The 18,168-nt window shown below is 43.2% G+C and overlaps 1 protein-coding gene across 3 annotated transcripts in view; it reads right to left on the bottom strand.

The window, feature by feature from the left end:
* Positions 1 to 25: 25 nt before the first annotated feature.
* The window catches only part of csnk1g2b (casein kinase 1, gamma 2b), a 120,801-nt gene continuing 102,658 nt past the window's right edge, over positions 26 to 18,168 (bottom strand). Inside the window, exons 7-12 of one of the 3 annotated variants that reach the window (XM_084309966.1) lie at positions 12,587 to 12,671; positions 12,323 to 12,471; positions 10,595 to 10,678; positions 7,415 to 7,516; positions 6,434 to 6,540; positions 26 to 4,792 (exon numbers count right to left, since the gene is read on the bottom strand). In XM_084309966.1, coding sequence (XP_084166092.1) covers positions 4,738 to 4,792; positions 6,434 to 6,540; positions 7,415 to 7,516; positions 10,595 to 10,678; positions 12,323 to 12,471; positions 12,587 to 12,671 — 582 coding nt within the window. In that variant the 3' untranslated portion in view covers positions 26 to 4,737. The remainder of the gene's footprint in view (positions 4,793 to 6,433; positions 6,541 to 7,414; positions 7,517 to 10,594; positions 10,679 to 12,322; positions 12,472 to 12,586; positions 12,672 to 18,168) is intronic. The other 2 variants (XM_084309964.1, XM_084309965.1) reach the window with 2 other exon arrangements.

The following is an 18,168-nucleotide window of genomic DNA, read 5'->3' as shown; positions in this document are numbered from 1 at the left end:
TCACAATTAAAGTTCTGTAGTTTTCATATTTACAAATACATAATGCAAATGGTTACACTAACAACTGTTAAGCAAACACACAGTTCAACCTTGGTCTGAGCATCTCCAAATTGACGCTTTCCAAAAAAAAAGAAAAAAAAAGAAAAAAAAAGAAAAAATGAAAATAATACAATTATTCCGTGAAATAATGTAAGAAACCTAATGTAAGGATTATGCCAAACTGGACCTCCACGCTGGTCATCTGAACCGGTTTAGCATGTAGGGGTCAGCTTAATAGTCGAACAAAAGTCAGCATAACAAAATCTCTCTCTCCCTTTGCGCCACCAACGGCCTTTTGCGTAAAAGCGCAGTGCGCACTCCAGTCTCTTCTCCTGAGGCAGGCCAACTCCTCTGCATCTGCAGGTTGAGGCGACCATACACTTTCGCAACGTAGGCGTCTCATAAGTAGCCCATAATGAGTCTATAATAAGGCGAATAACCAACCTGCGGTTATGAATAGCGAAACTCGTGTCAAAGCTGTTTCCAAGAGAAGCGCACGGGTTCCTCTTTGTACGTTACGTGATTCAAGCACGGCGCGCGGCCCACGCGTCTCCAACTCTTTCATTTCTCCTTTCATACTACTGGAGGCCTATACTGAACAACATCGGGTAAAAAAACATTTCTAGACACTTGGGACACAAACCAACTAATTCCACAAAAAAGCTGACCACATTGGGCCCTTGAACAACCTCCAAATAATATATGCAAACATTACAGATGCGAATTAAAACGTTTTATGAACCGTTTCTCTAATAGTTAAGATACTCTTTGTGGAGATTCAAACCGTTTACGTGGAGCCTATTGAGGGGTCACACAATCCACATACAGACAATCCAACAACAGAAACAGTATTTTTTCCAATCGTATGGCGGGGAATAATAAAATATATTCCCTTGTCACGTTTTGACTGGGTTTGTTCATTCATAATATAGTAATGTTGGGGAAAAGTAGCCTAATTTCTCAGTCTCGGTATAGGCTTAAGGTGCTCCCATAGTCGTACGGAGCTTTACCCTCAACTTCTCCAAATCAGTTCACATGACAGACACACCGTGACTTCACACGTTAGTTACTCATGGTTTCAATGACCCATGATGTGTGTCATAGTGTAAATTTGTCTCACAACATCACCATAGAATTGAAATAGATAGAACAGCCATTCCAATTAAAATCGAAATGTTTAAGGTCATTCGGCTGGTGCACATATGACTGGCACCATAGAAACGTTGATAACTGTCATAGAAATCACAATCTAAGACCGTTAGGCAAAAGCATCATTTGGTTGAACATTCCAGTGAGTGACATCCGTCTTTCTGAGTCTCACAATGCAAAAGTCCACAACATGAAACAAAGCTCATCTCCATGCCAATTATCACACTTCTATGGAAGCCATCGTAGGTGTCCCAAAGGAAATTTCCATGGTACACTAGGAAAGACTATCTATCCATTTAAGTTCGATGAATATTTACAATCGTATTAGGATGTTCTGTTTGGACACTTGTATTCAGTGGGTTTGGGCTCCACACACTTTCAGTCCAATCAATTGAAAATCTAAACTGACACCACAAGTCACTTAATTATACAGCATTCATTGTCAATTTCTTCCTAAACTGGATAGAAGGACCTTTCTTTTTCTTTTTAAGATTATGGCTAAATGATTTTCAGGTTTAAAAATGTTTTGAGTAAAAATCCACATTCCTGAATTGACTGAATCGAAAGTGAATTGAACTCATTCCTGGGACGAGGCCATAAAAACGACCGTTTTATACATAGAAACCTTGGGAAATATACAATCTTAACCGACGTGCTCTACATGACAAAGATTACAGAGCACCATGTTGTCAAGTCATACATCTCATTTTAGATCAAAGGGGAAGAGGAAGAAACAAAAAAAACAAAAGAAAAGAAAAACAAAAGAAAAACAAAAGAACATTACAATGTCGAGGCAAAGAGAGATACATGAGACTACTGTTGTGTTCGTGGCAGCAAGGAACTCCCAATTGACAAGAAAACCTGCCGTTTCCAATCCAACACAGGTGAGCTTGGCTGGCTTCTTCAGGTGAGCAACAGCAGCACCTTCACCTCTGTGATGAAGGCCATGTAAACACTGCGTTAACTCCACATAGCTTAAGTCTTCAGGGATGTGACAAAACATGACAGACAGCAGGAAGCAATGCAAGGTAAAGTGTCTTCACTGGAAATGAATGGGAGTCGAGTGCCTCTCCAACCAACCAAAAGAAACAAAATAAAAATAAATCATCGCTGACTGTTGGGACGAGTGAGTTAAAATTGGTCTTTTTGCTGTAATGTCACCGTTTTGAGATGATCTTAACACAGAGGCCGGATTTCGTAATGAAACATCGACAAGAGCCGTTTTGACTAGGGATGTCCGATATTATCGGCCTACCGATATTGGCATTAAAATGTAATATCGGAAATTATAGGTATTCAATTTAAAAAAAAAAAAAAAATTATTTAACCTTCATTTACCCAGGCAAGCAAGTAAGAACAAATTCTTATTTTATTTATTGTCAAAAGTATGCATAACGTTGTGTTAATTCCACGACAAGAGATATGTAATGTTAATTACCTGAAATTATTCCGTTTTTTTGGGGGGGAAACCCTGCATATATCGGTATCGGTTGATATCGGTATCGGAAATTAAGAGTTGGACAATATCAGTATATCAGATATCTGTAAAAAAGCCAACATCGAACATCCCTAGTTTTGACTCGTGTTCGTTCAGGCGGAAAATACCCAACTTTAGCTCACAGTAACAGTGCTTATGCTACTGCCTGTTCCTGCCTGGTTGTACCCATTACTCCAGTACAAACACACTAATGGAACACATACGTAAAAACGGCAGCCTCCTGGAATTGACCCATCTCAAACCCAGCCCTCTTTTCTTGATACTCCAATCGCAACTGCCGCTTCCCTCTGACAAACTTTGTTGCAACAGTTGTGATAGGAAGATCAAGAAAAGAGGGCTGGGTTCGAGATGGGTCAATTATGTCATTGAGTGATCTTGGCCCAAATCTACAGTGCCATGTGCAGAGTTTCCAAACGTGCAACAGCGGTGTTAACCTTGGGGTGCATTTGCTCTGCAACGTGGGAAATTATGGAAAACCAGAAGGCCACCATCTTCGTATGTACGGTCTACTGTTACCAAATGTAAGACTAGAGGTCCTTAAGCTCTTCAATTATCTTCCCCCATGTTGGCGTACAGACAGAGCGGGGGATAGAAACCCCAGTACTACAGTGGATGTGTTGATTGTCATAGCAGAGGAGAGATGGGAGAGATGTAGACAATACTGTGAATGAGAGGAGGGAGGGAGGAGCTCTAACACACATGCCTTCATGACATACCACCATCACTCAACAGTACAACCACATGCTCTCACACGCACACGCACACACACATCCACTGAGCAACATTTGGAACAGATCAGATCAAATCTCATTTTGCGGGACACTCTTGAGCTTTCAACATTTTACTTGGAAAGGCACAAACTATGATTTCCTGGTCAATTATTTTGATGTAAGAAATAAAATCGAAAAGGACATTATCTTCGTTTTCATGTATATTGAACAACATTTTCTCTTTTCTTCAGCGGCCATCACTCACGATATATAAGCTTTGTGTGAGGACACTCTTCTTAAAATCAGTCTTTATTAAGTTTGCTTTTTTTGTTAATTTCAAACCTAGAATTCCACTTATTTTTTCGTATTAGTTTTCTTTCTTCCAAAAGTGCAATAAGAGAGCTTAATATCCATTTCTCTCCATCTTCCACAGTACCTGAGGCCAGTGACTGCGCTACAGAGTCCACGATTCCACAGACAAAAAGACAGCCAGAGAGAGAGCTAGAGAGAGAATTCCAGAACACTACAACATCAAAGTAAAAGGTATCGTTTTCAATTCCAGAGAAAGTCGACTTTGAAAAATTACATTAAAAAAGAAGAAAAAACAAAAGAAATTACATAAAAATCCTCCAAATTCTTGCTTTTCTAGATTAAATGCTTCCTGTGTGTCTTTCAGTGATTCCAGAATTTTATCAACAGTAATAGTTCCTTCTTTGAATCTCATCTTGATCCCACAAATAAAAGAACTAATCATATTTTTCTTCTTCTTCTAAGGAACAGAACTTATTTTTTTCCACTTGGCAGTTCCCCCACACCAAAATGGCTGACTGTCGGGAAACACTGCACGTTCTGTATGGAATCTAGAATACAACAACTGTTTCAAACAGTATATTTTTTTCCTTTTCTTTGTTTGTTTTTGTTTTCATTATTCACGTCACGGTATTCTCGTTTCGTTGTTACAGCTTTTTTTTGTGTGTGTTTGACGTTTGTACTTTTTCTTCTCATACCCCCACTCCCTCCCTCCCCACTTTTTTTCCTCTTTTTCTTTTCTCTTCCTTTTTTAAATAATTCATGTACGTATTTCCTTTTTTTTACTTTTCTTTAATAAAAAGGAACCAGAGTCTGTTGTGGAGTCCTACAACATTCCTTTACTCGCCTGTAGCAGGGGCATCTCTGAGAAAGAGGGAGAGGGAGAGGAGGAGTAAAGAGAGAGATGGTTGGAGGAGGAGAAGTAGGAGGGGAGAGGTGGTGATCTTGTGTAGTTGCTTCCATTTAAAACTTGACAGTGAGCATAATGTTTCAAGTTCTTTTCCGTCTCATCGTTTCTGTGTTTTTAATTCTCTACTTGTGTCTTTGGAGGGCTTTCCTCTTCCTCCTCTTGAAGAAACAGCAGCACCTGCAGGGAGACGGAGACAGTTTTAATCAACTCAATCAGATAAATCCAGACATGATACAATAAACAATAATGTAATATATAAAATTATATATAAAATATAACATAAAATATAAATACAACATAAAATATATAAATATTATATAATTATTATAATATAAAATTAAATAAATAAAAATGTAAGAAAAGTCTTGGAAACACATTTGTACTTCATGGTTGAGGCTTAAAGGAACACACCAACATTATGGGAAATGTGCTTAGACAAGAGGATAGATACCAATCTCCTCTCTCTACTGTGCATTCAGTAGAAAGCTCTCCGGCAGCAAGTGAGCCTAGCTTAGCACAAATGAATGAAGCGGATACAGGCCACTAGCCTAGCTTAAAACTCAGATAGGGGTGTTTTTGAAATAGTTATCCATCTTCTTGTCTGACTCTGGAGAAGAGGGTAAAGCGCATTTCCCATAATGTTGTTCCTTTAAAACAAACCGAGGGCTGATACAAGAGGAATACCTTTTAGATTTTTTTTTAATCTTTTCCCCCTCTCCTTTTTTCAATTTTTTCTCCCATCCCACTGTTAGTCGTTATGCCAATTCCCAACCCCCTTCCTGGTTGTTGCGCACTCCCCCCTACTGTTGGTCCGGGGGAGACTGTCACATGCTTGACCTCAGAAAAGAGGGGCCCTGTCATCCCGCATCAACATGTAACACCAAAGGTTCCCAGCAGCAGACAAAAGAAAATCAGGAACGCAGCGGTGATGTGGTGTGCAGTTACTGTTGGGCTGTCAATGAATATTCTATATTCAAATGAATAATTGTCTTGTAAAAAATAAAAATAAAAAGGGGCCTGAATGGGGTACATGACTGATAGGAGACAATTTCACTTTCACTTTCATTGAGCTGAAGAACGTGTAGTAACAAATGAACAACAACCGGTCGTGAAGACAATGATTTGCACTCTGAGCAATCTCAAGCCCCAGTTGGAAATACTTCGGATTTTGTGGAACCTCGAGACAAAGTTGTATGCAAGCTATGTAAACTACGTACAGCTGGCCTACCTTCTTTATTTTATGCTATTTTGGGAGTTATAGTATCAAGAATGTAAGTAGCCTACTTTTACGTTTTTAGCACTTTATTGTAAATCATCCGTCAGGGTAAAACTTTGAATAGAGAAAGAAGCATCATGCAGGTCCCTAATGGTTTGATTAATAGTTCCCGTTTCATGCCAAGGAAATGGGATATCGCTTCATGTTTATCACACCTTGATCGGAGGCGCGTTTCTGTGGATGAATGTCCGTTCTAAATACTGTAGGGGAAGGGTAGGTCTTCTAGCTCTGGCTTGTCGTTTGTGTTGGCCATACTATGAGGCTATGCTAAATGACAGGTAGTCTCTCAGTGGTGGAGCTTGAGCTGAAAGAACAACATCAGGCCCTTTGCACAAGTTATATTTTGGGAAGGAGGTGAACTTGGGAGTTTTGAATTTAGTTCCACATGCAAAAAGATTTTTTTTTTTCCTAGCTTTCGTCAGCCACTTCAAGCTTGTGGGAGTAGGCTACTATAAGTACTATACTACAACACTACCGCTATGTCTAGAACTATCGATAAGTCGCAGCCTTTGTGTATGTCTGGGACCGCCGCTGTGTCTTACTTGGTTTCGTCGGCCACTTCAACCTCAGTGGGGGCCGTGATGGGAGCGTTGGAGTGTCCCGCTGTGGGGTCGTCAGTGTTCAGCTCTCCGTTCGTTGAGCTCATCACCTGCCCGGGGTTAACACAGGGGGTTAACTCGCACATTATCATATCAACCACCAGGGATCCACAGATTATCAGATGTAAAAAAAAGAATATATATATATGTACTGAAATTGTGATTATCTCGGTTTTCAGTTCCTCTCAAGACAATGAGACAAGTTTCAGTTTAGCATAATCACAGCCTGTGTCCCTCCGAATGCGGTTTCATAATGGTCGCAGTACTGCTAGCAAACACTAGGTGGCACGTTTACTCTATGAAATGACCACAGAGCAGGCTTCTCTTGATAACTGAAGACAAACAAATGGCCATTTTGCCAGGATACAATGGGAACAACATTTCCAGTAACAACCTAGAATCTCCCAGTATGTCCTCGTTGATAAGAAAATAGGAAAGAGAGGGGGGAAAAAATAAAAATAAAAGTAAAGCTTTCTCCTGAACTGCTGTTGGCCTTTCTCTCCTCCCTGAACTGAGGTCATAGAAAACCGCTGACGCTACTGGACTCCCCGCCTGACAAGGGTTTTGAATGACAGCAACCACTGGCTCTCCTAATCTGCCCTTCCTGCACTCAGAGCCCTGTGTAGACGAGCCAAACTCAGCAGCAGCAGCAGCAGCAGCAGCAGCAGTGACCAAGCAGACAAGACAGCTCAGGCAGAGAGAACAGATAGAAACCCATTGAGAAGCAGTCTGGGGCAGATAGATACACAAAAATGCAGTCAGACATATAGATATGTAGACAGACAGACAGATAGGCAGGCAGGCAGACAGACAGGCAGTGTGGAGTCAGGTGTTGGGGGGGGGGGTGGGGGGGGGACCTTCATTCACACACAGCCATGCGGCGTCATGCAGAGGTTAGCGAGCCGAGCAGCAGGGCAGCAGTACCTGAACGGACCCCCCCAGCCGCTCAGTTGTGAGGTGCGACCCCAGAGTCTCCTTATTGGTCACCGGGGTGGGCTGAGACTCGCTTCCTTTGGGCTCAGGTGACTGAGGCAAAGAGCAAGAGGGGCGGAGCCAGGTGGTGGTGTAAGGGGGGGGGGGGGGGGGAGTAGAGGGAGGGGTAGTGTGGGGAGGGGGAGGGAGGGGAGGGGAGGGGAGGTGGAGGAAGTGAATACAAACAAAAAAACAAACAAAAAGAAACAAAACAAAAACAAAACAAAATAAATTATAGAAGACATCTCCCAAGCAGAAGCAGGCTTGTTAAGACAAATGTTAATAAGAAGCAAACAACTCAACATTAATAAAAGTCATGCAGGAGGAAGAACAGCCTTGATCAGACCTACAATCCCCCAGGCTAGCATTCTGAAAACTGCAAGCATTATGATTCAGAAACGTTTTGGAACAGACCAAGTAGTCGATACAGACAGATTATGTTTTATTGGGTTGTTTGACTGCAACAAAAATCGGACGAATAAATTTTTTTTATTCAGGAGAATATGATGTCAAAATCAACTGGAGAGTAAAAAGGGACCAATTAGGAAATTTGAGGACTTTGAAGCGCTTTTTAAAATAACTATTACGTAGTCTTGAAATATCAATAAAAACATCAATACTTGGCTTCAATGTATCCATAAAATATTGGGAGGGGAAGTATCACTGTATTATAAATGTAACACATTTTCACCCGTCCCTTTCAAGCTGTACATCACTATAGAATGCAGATTTCATCTATATTCTTTTGGCATAATTATCTGTCTTATTGTTATTGTTGGACAGCCTCTTTGAATGTTCTATCAGGGTGGACACAATGTAATCAGAAATGTGTTCTTTTGGTTGTTATTAAACTAACGCTAGATCTATCTGCAGTCAAACCGGATCGATTTTAAACAAATTTCCAAAACCTTTCCAGGCCTGTATGAACCCCGTCTACCACTGTGGCGTTGCCAGTCACGCCATACTGGGAACTTAGAAACAGAGTCTAGAGTCCGCCGCTATCAGTCAATCATAAAACCTAATGTGCTGCTTACAGTGGCTGTACGGGAACACGATGAGTCAGAGTAATAAAGTATGGAAATCTGATTTGTAAGATCTTAAACTATGTGAATCAGCCCCATTGCTTTTCTCATTCTAGGACGTCAGTGGATTACGGTCATTCTGTACTGTAGCCTTGCCGGTATTAACCTTGCACGGCAGTTGGCTTCACAAGATCGCGCAAAAAATCCATCTGGTCAGGCTTTAAGTTATGTGCCGAACCACCGACAAGCGTCCTTTGAGGGACTACTGGCAGCTATGGGGCGTGGTTTAGGTGTGATGACTGCGAGCAGACAGCAGGTGAAAGTTACAAACAGTTTCAAAGAATGACTTCCCAGATGGTTATGTGTAACAGATGACCTGGCGGTTAGGTCAGCTGCTGCCGAGCGGTGACACTTCTAACCCAAATCACTCAAGGTTCCCACGGTCCTTTGTGTGTTAAAGAGTCATGACCGTTTTTTACTGTGAAACCTCTTCAACAATGTTTTCATTCTCCTTGAATTCCTCGACACAATGGCGTTCTGGAGATTCTTTTTTTACGACCTAGGATGCGAGCGAATGATGGGAGCGGAGAGATCGATCGGATGTGTCCCGTCTGTGGACATGAAATAACGAGTGTGTTTGTTGGCACGGGGCTGACGATGCGTCCCGTCTCCGCCGGATTTGTGTGTCCGATTGGATGGACAAAGAGTTGAGACGTGTATTCTGATGGATACGTCATTCGGCCAATCTGTTACATCATCAATGCTGTTGATTCTGAAAATTTTCTAATAAAAAAGAACTAAATAAATGATCCTCCATCTGTTTTCTCTAATGTCGTCACTGATTGATCTGGCCGATTCCTTCACTCTTACCGATAACACCGCAAGATCAAGGCTCGGATAGCATGCTAATAAAGAAAACATTTTATAAAAACAAGAATCAAGTATACACTTTGTCACACACTAAGCATTAATACTCGTCATCACTAGTATGAACAATGCGCTGCGCATTTTCAACTCATGCAAACAATGGCAGGAGCCAGAATGGCAGTGTGGTGGGGCAGGGCCTCTGGAGACACCATGGCTTAATTTCTCAACTTGAAGCAATAGAGCCCTCATTGTCTGACTTGCCATTCATTTAATGAAAAATAAACCCATTTTAAAAGCCCGTCTTTGCTGGCTCAGGTACAGCTTGTGGGTGAGAGAGAGATTTGTTCTAGGTTGTAGGAGAGAGAAAGAGAGAGAAGTTGTGAAATACAAGAGGCGATAATTTTCTTCAGGATGTAAAAGATGATGGCAGGTTGTAACCATAGAGACAGGGGAAGTTGACTGATGGTAGGTACTGCTAGGGGGGCGTGGTTTAGTGTGGCGGTAGGTACTGTAGATAGGTGGATGTGGTGGTAGGTACTAGGTAGATAGGTGGGCATGGTCTGGTGCAGTGGTAGGTAGATAGGTGGATGTGGTGGTAGGTAGATAGGTGGGCGTGGTTTGGTGGTAGGTAGATAGGTGGACGTGGTGGTAGGTAGATAGGTGGGCGTGGTCTGGTGCAGTGGTAGGTAGATAGGTGGATGTGGTGGTAGGTAGGTGGGCGTGGTCTAGTGGTAGGTAGATAGGTGGACGTGGTGGTAGGTAGATAGGTGGGCGTGGTTTGGTGGTAGGTAGATAGGGGGCGTGGTGTGGTGGTAGGTAGATAGGGGGTGTGGTCTGGTGGTAGGTAGATAGGTGGGCATGGTAGGTAGATAGGGGGCGTGGTCTGTGTGGTGGTAGGTAGATAGGGGGTGGGGTCTGGTGGTAGGTAGATAGGTGGGCGTGGTTTGACGTGGTGGTATCGAGATAGGGGGGCGTGGTGGTAGGGAGATAGGTGGGCGTGGTTTGGCGTGGTGGTAGGTAGATAAGTGGCCGTGATTTGGTGTGGTGGTAGGGAGATAGGTGGGTGTGGTCTAGCATGATGGTCGGTAGATAGGTGGGTGTGGTAGGAGAAAGATAGGTGGGCATGGTCTAGCATGATGGTAGGTACAGTAGATAGATGAGTGTGGTCTAGCATGATGGTAGGTAGATAGGCGAGTGTGGTGTGGTGGTAGGTAGATAGGTGGGCGTGGTGTGGTGAGGTCACCTGGTTTTTGGTCTGCTGTTGTGCTTTGTCTCGGTTGCTCGGCTGCAGAGGTGTGTCGCTGGCGATGGGGCCTATCGGGGTGGGCTGAGGAGGAAGAAGTCATTATTATTATTATTTATACAGCACTTTTCTAAAACATAATTAAAAAAGCTACATAGATTCAAAACTGGTCCTATAATCAAAAACAGATCATAACATCAGAACAGATCATAAAAGTAAACCATAAAGAAAACGGTTCATAAATCAAAAACGTGTTAAACACTTCTAGTTTGAAAACCAGTACATTTATAATAACACATAAGTCTGAAGACATAATAACTGGAGCTGTGAGGTAACAGATGCCTGTTTCAGCCAAAGCATGAACTGCAGGAATGAGAAACAACCCAGAGAGCAGACAGTGCTGTCCTTGTATTATTATCACTATTATTATTGTTATGTTCTTTTTTATAGCAGTGAATTTAATGTTAGCTCTTGGCCCCCAGGTTTGCTTCTTGTGCCATTACCAATACGAGTTGCAGTGCCTGTGGAGTTCGGAAGATGTCCCAATTTGCACACCAACTAAATGAGCTTCACTAATAACCATAACTGCCTAATATTTAGATGACACAAAAGCATTGCCTTTACATTTCTTCTAGCTGTGAGGCAATCTTGTAGTAGCAGGGAAGCGCAGCTGCCGCATGTAGTGGGAAACACTAGAATATTTAACACAAACAAAACACTGATTACAATGAGTCTCTAATGTAATTCCATTATTCATGATTTCTGTGGGAGAACAAGACAACTGTAACCTAGAGACTTTACAGCGTGTGCTTGGGGCGGAAATTGTTTAACTGGAAAATTAGAGTTCTCCACGAGTAAAACTACCTGATGAATACAAGCTGTAAACTGGGGATACATTCACCGTCCAGCGCATGGTAGCAAGGCCAAACAAACTAAACCTCCCCAGACCCGTCCCCCCTGAGCTGCTGTCCACGTCTATTTTCTATATGTTCTGAGAGAGTGCAGAAAGATCACTTTTCTTCAGAACTCTGTGTAAACCTAACCGAGCACATTGCATCTGAATGTGAGCACACATCGAGATTCTAATTGATCTGTGAATCAGGAGCTTAAAAACAAACAAGTATAGAACGCATTGGTCATGTGGGATGTTTACCAGTTGGAGAGTATTTGAGTAATTCTACTGACAAGACAGGGATCCACCCGCATCAAAACTGTATTCGAGGTAAAGTAACTTAATGACTCAGTTTAGAGTTCAGGCTTTTCTCTTGTTTATATTCATTGAGACATTGGCAACTGTAGACCTTTTCAGTAGAATTCTGTTGCCAGGGGAACAACTTGTGCCCCAAGTGTGTTTCCTGACAGCTATTGGATTAGCAAACATCGCAACAGGAAATAAACATGGGCCCATTTAGAATGTTTATGTTGTCAAGTTAGAAGCTAGGCTTCCTGCCATCGCCCTTGACCAAGGTACTGACATTACAAGTGGAGTTGGTCCCTGGGCGCCACACTGTGTGGCTGCCCACTGCTCCTGAATAGTTGCGATGGGTCAAACGCAGAGGATGAATTTCCCCAAGGGGATTAATAAAGGTACAACTTAACTTAGAAAAGGTCTATATGTGGATGCGCGTGGCACGCACTGCAGTTCAGTTATAGGGTTTACCAGAGCTGCCCAGATGCACCGTGGTTTAATCAACAGGTCTGAACAGGAAGGAGGAGGAGGAGACTTACGAGTGGCTTGCCGACCCAGTCGTACTCGTAATCAAAGACGTAGCCGTTCCGGTCAAACAGATCCGTGAACAGTTTCCTCAAGTAATCGTAATCAGGCTTCTCGAAGAAGTCCAACCGTCGCACGTAACGCAGGTAGGTGGCCATCTCTTCTGCACCGAAAGACAAGTCGCATTAAAAACACCCAAACAAAACGGACATGTCGATGAACAATGACAGAGGTTAGGTAGAGGGGTAAGGAAATAAAGACAAGCTGTATCCACTGACCGGGGAAGCTTTCACAAAGCACCTCGATGGGCGTGGCTCGTTTGGTGTCCCCGATCTTCTGATACCTTTCCTTCAAAGTGTCGGCCTGGTAGAGAGAGGGAGAGAGAGCGAGCGAGGTAGAGATGGAGAGAGAGAGAGCAAGATCGAGAGGTAGAGAGAGAGAGAGAGAGAGAGAGAGAGAGAGAGAGAGAGAGAGAGAGAGAGAGAGAGAGAGAGATAGAGAGAGAGAGAGATGGTTGAACAGAGAGAGAGAGAGAAAGAGTTGGAAGGACAGAGATGGTTGGAGAAGACAGAGAGAGATTTATGAGTTTTATAAGTGCACAACTTTATAAGGCAATGGGTAATACTGCCTTCATCCTATCTGGGGGTTGGCAATTGAGACAATCCATGGGGCAGCAGGTCAAGACGACAAGCATCTTCCTCCCATGATCAAAACAGAACCAGGACAGACTCCACAAACTACAGCTCTGCAGAACACATCAAGCCACCCACACCCACACACACACCCACACACCCACACACACAGAGTTGTGGGGCACTTTGGATAAGAGTTGCTGTATAAATGCACCATTTACCATTTATATTGAGATGTGTGAAGAACAGGAGACGTGTTTTTTTTAAAGCGTGGAAAATGGAAGCAGGGAGAAGAGAGAAATAAAATAGCTGGTAGTGAGAAAAGTACAGAGGACACTCTCACAACATCTCTCTCTCTCTCCCCCACCTGTACCTATCTATCCCTTTTTTGTCTCTTCTCAAGGTGGACTCCTCCATCTCGATGCCTATCCATGTCCGCCGGCCCTACGGCTTCAGAACCAGGAGGCAGGTGCAGCTGATCCCACTGCTCCAGAACCAGGAGGAACTGACCCCACTGCTCCAGAACCAGGAGGAACTGATCCCACTGCTCCAGAACCAGGAGGAACTGACCCCACTGCTCCAGAACCAGGAGGAACTGACCCCACTGCTGCAAAACCAGGAGGAACTGACCCCACTGCTCCAGAACCAGGAGGAACTGACCCCACTGCTGCAAAACCAGGAGGAACTGACCCCACTGCTCCAGAACCAGGAGGCAGATGCAGCTGACCCCACTGTTCCAGAACCAGGAGGCTGATGCAGCTGACCCCACTGTTCCAGAACCAGGAGGCAGGTGCAGCTGACCCCACTGCTCCAGAACCAGGAGGCAGGTGCAGCTGACCCCACTGTTCCAGAACCAGGAGGCAGGTGCAGCTGACCCCACTGCTCCAGAACCAGGAGGCAGGTGCAGCTGACCCCACTGTTCCAGAACCAGGAGGCAGGTGCAGCTGACCCCACTGCTCCAGAACCAGGAGGCAGGTGCAGCTGACCCCACTGCTCCAGAACCAGGAGGCAGGTGTAGCTGACCCCACTGCTCCAGAACCAGGAGGCAGGTGCAGCTGACCCCACTGCTCCAGAACCAGGAGGCAGGTGTAGCTGACCCCACTGCTCCAGAACCAGGAGGCAGGTGCAGCTGACCCCACCCGGCAGCCAACAGCAGAGGCGCTCTCTCCACTCTGCAGCTACAGACACCACCACCCAGCTATGGGACAGTTCCAAATGGGACAGCAACCTTATCGAATATCTTTGTGATAAACATAAGTCATGCAAACCACGCTGGACAAAGATACAATGAGGGGAAAGCCAAGGCCAAAAAAATCTAAGAGACAGTTCCAGCAACCTTATCGAGTCGACAGAGTGTTTGCAACCTAACCTGTTTCAGTGTGGCGGATACGAGCCAAAACAGGATACTGGTACAGAAACTGTGCTAAATCAAGAAAACCATGTGGGGCGACAGAGGCAACAACTTAGAAAAACCATCAGACTGGACTAGCCCTGGTATTGGATGGCAGAGAGAAGGGGCACCACATGAGATTGACAAATAAGGCAAGTAAAACACACACTACAAAATTATCTCAAAGTATTTGGTAATATATACTGAACTTTATTTGGAATCCATTACTGTCAGAATTAAAGATGTAGTTACAAATTTAGTATTGGGGATTTTTTGTTTTGTTTTGCCTCATCTCTCTGCTCTGTGGGGAGGGCAGTTGGCTGTGCACTGTGCCAAGTGAATTAACAATAGAGTTCTCCATCCAACATCTTTGGGATCCTGCTCAGTTACAAATCGGGTCATTACTATTAGTCATAGAAACAGGTAGTCTCTATTTGAACTTTAGTTAACCAGGATTGACTATGTCAATTAGGAGCAAATTCTCATTTACATTGACAGCCTAGTAAATGTTATTGGTTAGACATACCTGATGTGCCTAGATGATGTTGACTGAGAACACATCCATGTACTATTGAGATGTACAGTAAATCCTGATATATACAGTCATATTGTAATTGTTCACGTGGGGTCAAATGACACAGCTCGTTAGGAGTCTGGGCTGAGTCTGGGCTGAGTCTGGGCTGAATCTAAAAAAGATTTTAGCGACCTTCTTACATTTTTAAGTTAATGTGGAAAGTCTGTTTTTATTTCTGGTCCCATTCCCACACTGGCTCATGGCATAGGGCGTTTTTAACAGAATCCACAGTTTTCACTAGTGTTTATTGACAATTGTAATCTGTTTTGGGAACGCTCCGTCCAAACAGGCTCAGGGTAGCTGAATTTACAATACACTGTAGTGTGCTGTCACATGTCACGCTTTACATTTCAACCCCCCCCCCCCTTGCCGCTGTTATCCTTCTATTCACTCTGATATTTTGTCACCTGCTGAACCTGTAAACTATATCATATCTGAGCTTGACAAAAGGAAACATTGTGCTGCCCTTGTTATAGATCTGTCAGAAACATTTGACCACTCTCTTCTATTGCAAAGGTCAATGAGGCGGATGACACTATTGTGTTGCTGACTCTGTACAACTAGCCAGTGAAAAAATTACAACTCTCATTTAATACTTTACAGAATGTACTTGTTCTTAACTCATTCCCCACCAACGACGAGTTTACTCGTTATTGGGCACCAATCGTTGAACGCCAACAACGAGTATACTCGTTATTTGAACGTTATTTATTTTATTTGATATTTCTATTCATTACAGGCACACGGACTCGGGGTTAACATGGGGAATCATCCTGAGAATGCCAAAGTGCAATACCGGCCGCATCACGCTAGACAGCGGTATTGAGCACCCTTTGTAACCTTGTATCTTGGCCTGTGGAACAGCCAAATGTCTCCGGTTTAATTTTTCCTTGTCGGGCGAGGCGAACGGTTCTCCCGGTATGTTGTGGTGGATTATGCCATGGGCCAAATGGACATTGGATGTACCAGATGGCAATCAAACAATTGGAATATTATTTTTGGAATACTCCCGATCACAGGTAAGGACGATTTGACGTAAATTTTAGCTTGATCCTGCAATGCTTTTATACTGATCGGGCTGCATGAATATTAAAGGCAACCAACTTGTGTTCAGCTTTTCTCTGATTGGCCACGACCCCACGCCGCTAGCCCGCCCCCTCTTGCCGCGAGCGCGGCAGGAACCTTCAAGTTCCCTGGTGCAAAATAAATCTGGTAGTTGGTTTATGACGTTAATTAATAATAAACACTGTTAGGACTCTTAATAATAAACACCGTTAGGACTATCTGACTCTTAATAATAAACACTGTTAGGACTATCTGACTCTTACTAATAAACACTGTTAGGACTATAAACACTGTTAGGACTATCTGACTCTTAATAATAAACACTGTTAGGACTATCTGACTCTTAATAATAAACACTGTTAGGACTATCTGACTCTTAATAATAAACACTGTTAGGACTATCTGACTCTTAATAATAAACACTGTTAGGACTATCTCGATTCACGCGTCACTACTGTAACTAGAAACTCTGGGTGTCACTGTACATCAGTGTGGAGGCTGACGCCTGACTGAATAACTAGAAACTGTACGCTGTAACGTTATATGTTATTTCGCGTTTTTAACGTCAGTCACTGTACATCAGTGTGGAGGCTGACGCCTCACTGAATAACTAGAAACTGTACGCTGTAACGTTATATGTTATTTCGCGTTTTTAACGTCAGTCACTGTACATCAGTGTGGAGGCTGACGCCTGACTGAATAACTAGAAACTGTACGCTGTAACGTTATATGTTATTTCGCGTTTTTAACGTCAGTCACTGTACATCAGTGTGGAGGCTGACGCCTGACTGAATAACTAGAAACTGTACGCTGTAACGTTATATGTTATTTCGCGTTTTTAACGTCATAAACCAACTACCAGATTCACTCGTCACTGTACATCAGTGGAGGCTGCTGAAGCGCCAGCGGGGCGATGCGGTGGTTTTTCCCCGGCTTCCGTGCGCCGCCGCCGGCTTGACTCGGTCCAGCCCTTTCAATGACAGAGCTCTCATATTTTGCGAATGCATAAACTATATCTTAAATTATGGCTATGTGTCTAATATGGCTGTCGCTTATCAATGACTTCGCGACAGCCATATTAGACACATAGCCATAATTTAAGATATAGTTTATGCATTCGCAAATATGAGAGCTCTGTCATTGAAGTGGGTGGTGGCAGCGTAACAGCGTTCACCCTGATGTAAAGTAGCGATTTTTATTGTTTTGTCATGACAAACCAATTATATAATCCAACATATGTGTAAAGAAACAACATATTCCAGTTAAAGGTATATATTTTTTAATGATTCATTACGGTATAAATTAGGTTAACTGGAGCTGCGTATTGCTGGCTCTCATATTTGCGAATACAACAGCGTTCACCCTGATGTAAACAATTCTACAACGGAAGACGGCTGCTGCCGTGGGCGGCGCAACTCTCTGCCGCGCGGCAGCGCGGTCACGTGGCCGTGTGGCCAATCAGAGAAACGCTGAATGAAAGGCTGAACACAAGTTGGTTGCCTTTAATATTCACGCGATCCGGCTGATACGCGTTTTTAGTGTTCAATACGAATGCCGTTACTGACAATCAAATAATCAGAAACCCCCCCCCCCCCCCCCCCCTTTCATGCATTCATGATGGAACATAATACCTATGATATAGATTTGATTTCGGAAAAATGGCGTGTACAGGCAAGAAACGCCAACATCTTTTTTTTATATATATATTTTTTTTATTATTTTTTAAACAAACACATAAACATAACATGAAATTAGATATACAAGCATTAATTAACAGTGCACATCCAATGAAATTACCATTTAAATAAATGTAATATACAAGGTATACACCTAATACTTGCTATCTAATACCCTATAAACATATGCTCTCGCTCGCTCCCCCCCCCCGGGCCCCCCCCCTTGGATAATCCATCCATCATCATTCGCTCCTAACCAGGCACTACCATTCAAATGCTAGTTTTTATTCTCTCCACCACTTCTAACCACCTTGTAATTTTGGATTCACTGAGACCCAAAATTCTTGCTGTAGATATTTCTAGATAAATCACTTCGAGATATGAATCCAGACCTTCCGGCAAATCTTTTCCGGTTGAAACCATCGTGATGCCATCAGCTTTTTAGCAGCTGTGATACCAGATAAAACCAATCTCTTTAGCTGTATAGGGACTGCAAACTCGAAGACATCATTCAACAGTAATA

The sequence above is a fragment of the Notolepis coatsorum genome (genome assembly GCF_963971535.1).
Source record: "Notolepis coatsorum genome assembly, chromosome: 3".
NCBI lineage: Eukaryota > Metazoa > Chordata > Actinopteri > Aulopiformes > Paralepididae > Notolepis > Notolepis coatsorum.
This window is presented reverse-complemented; position numbering and strand designations above follow the sequence as displayed.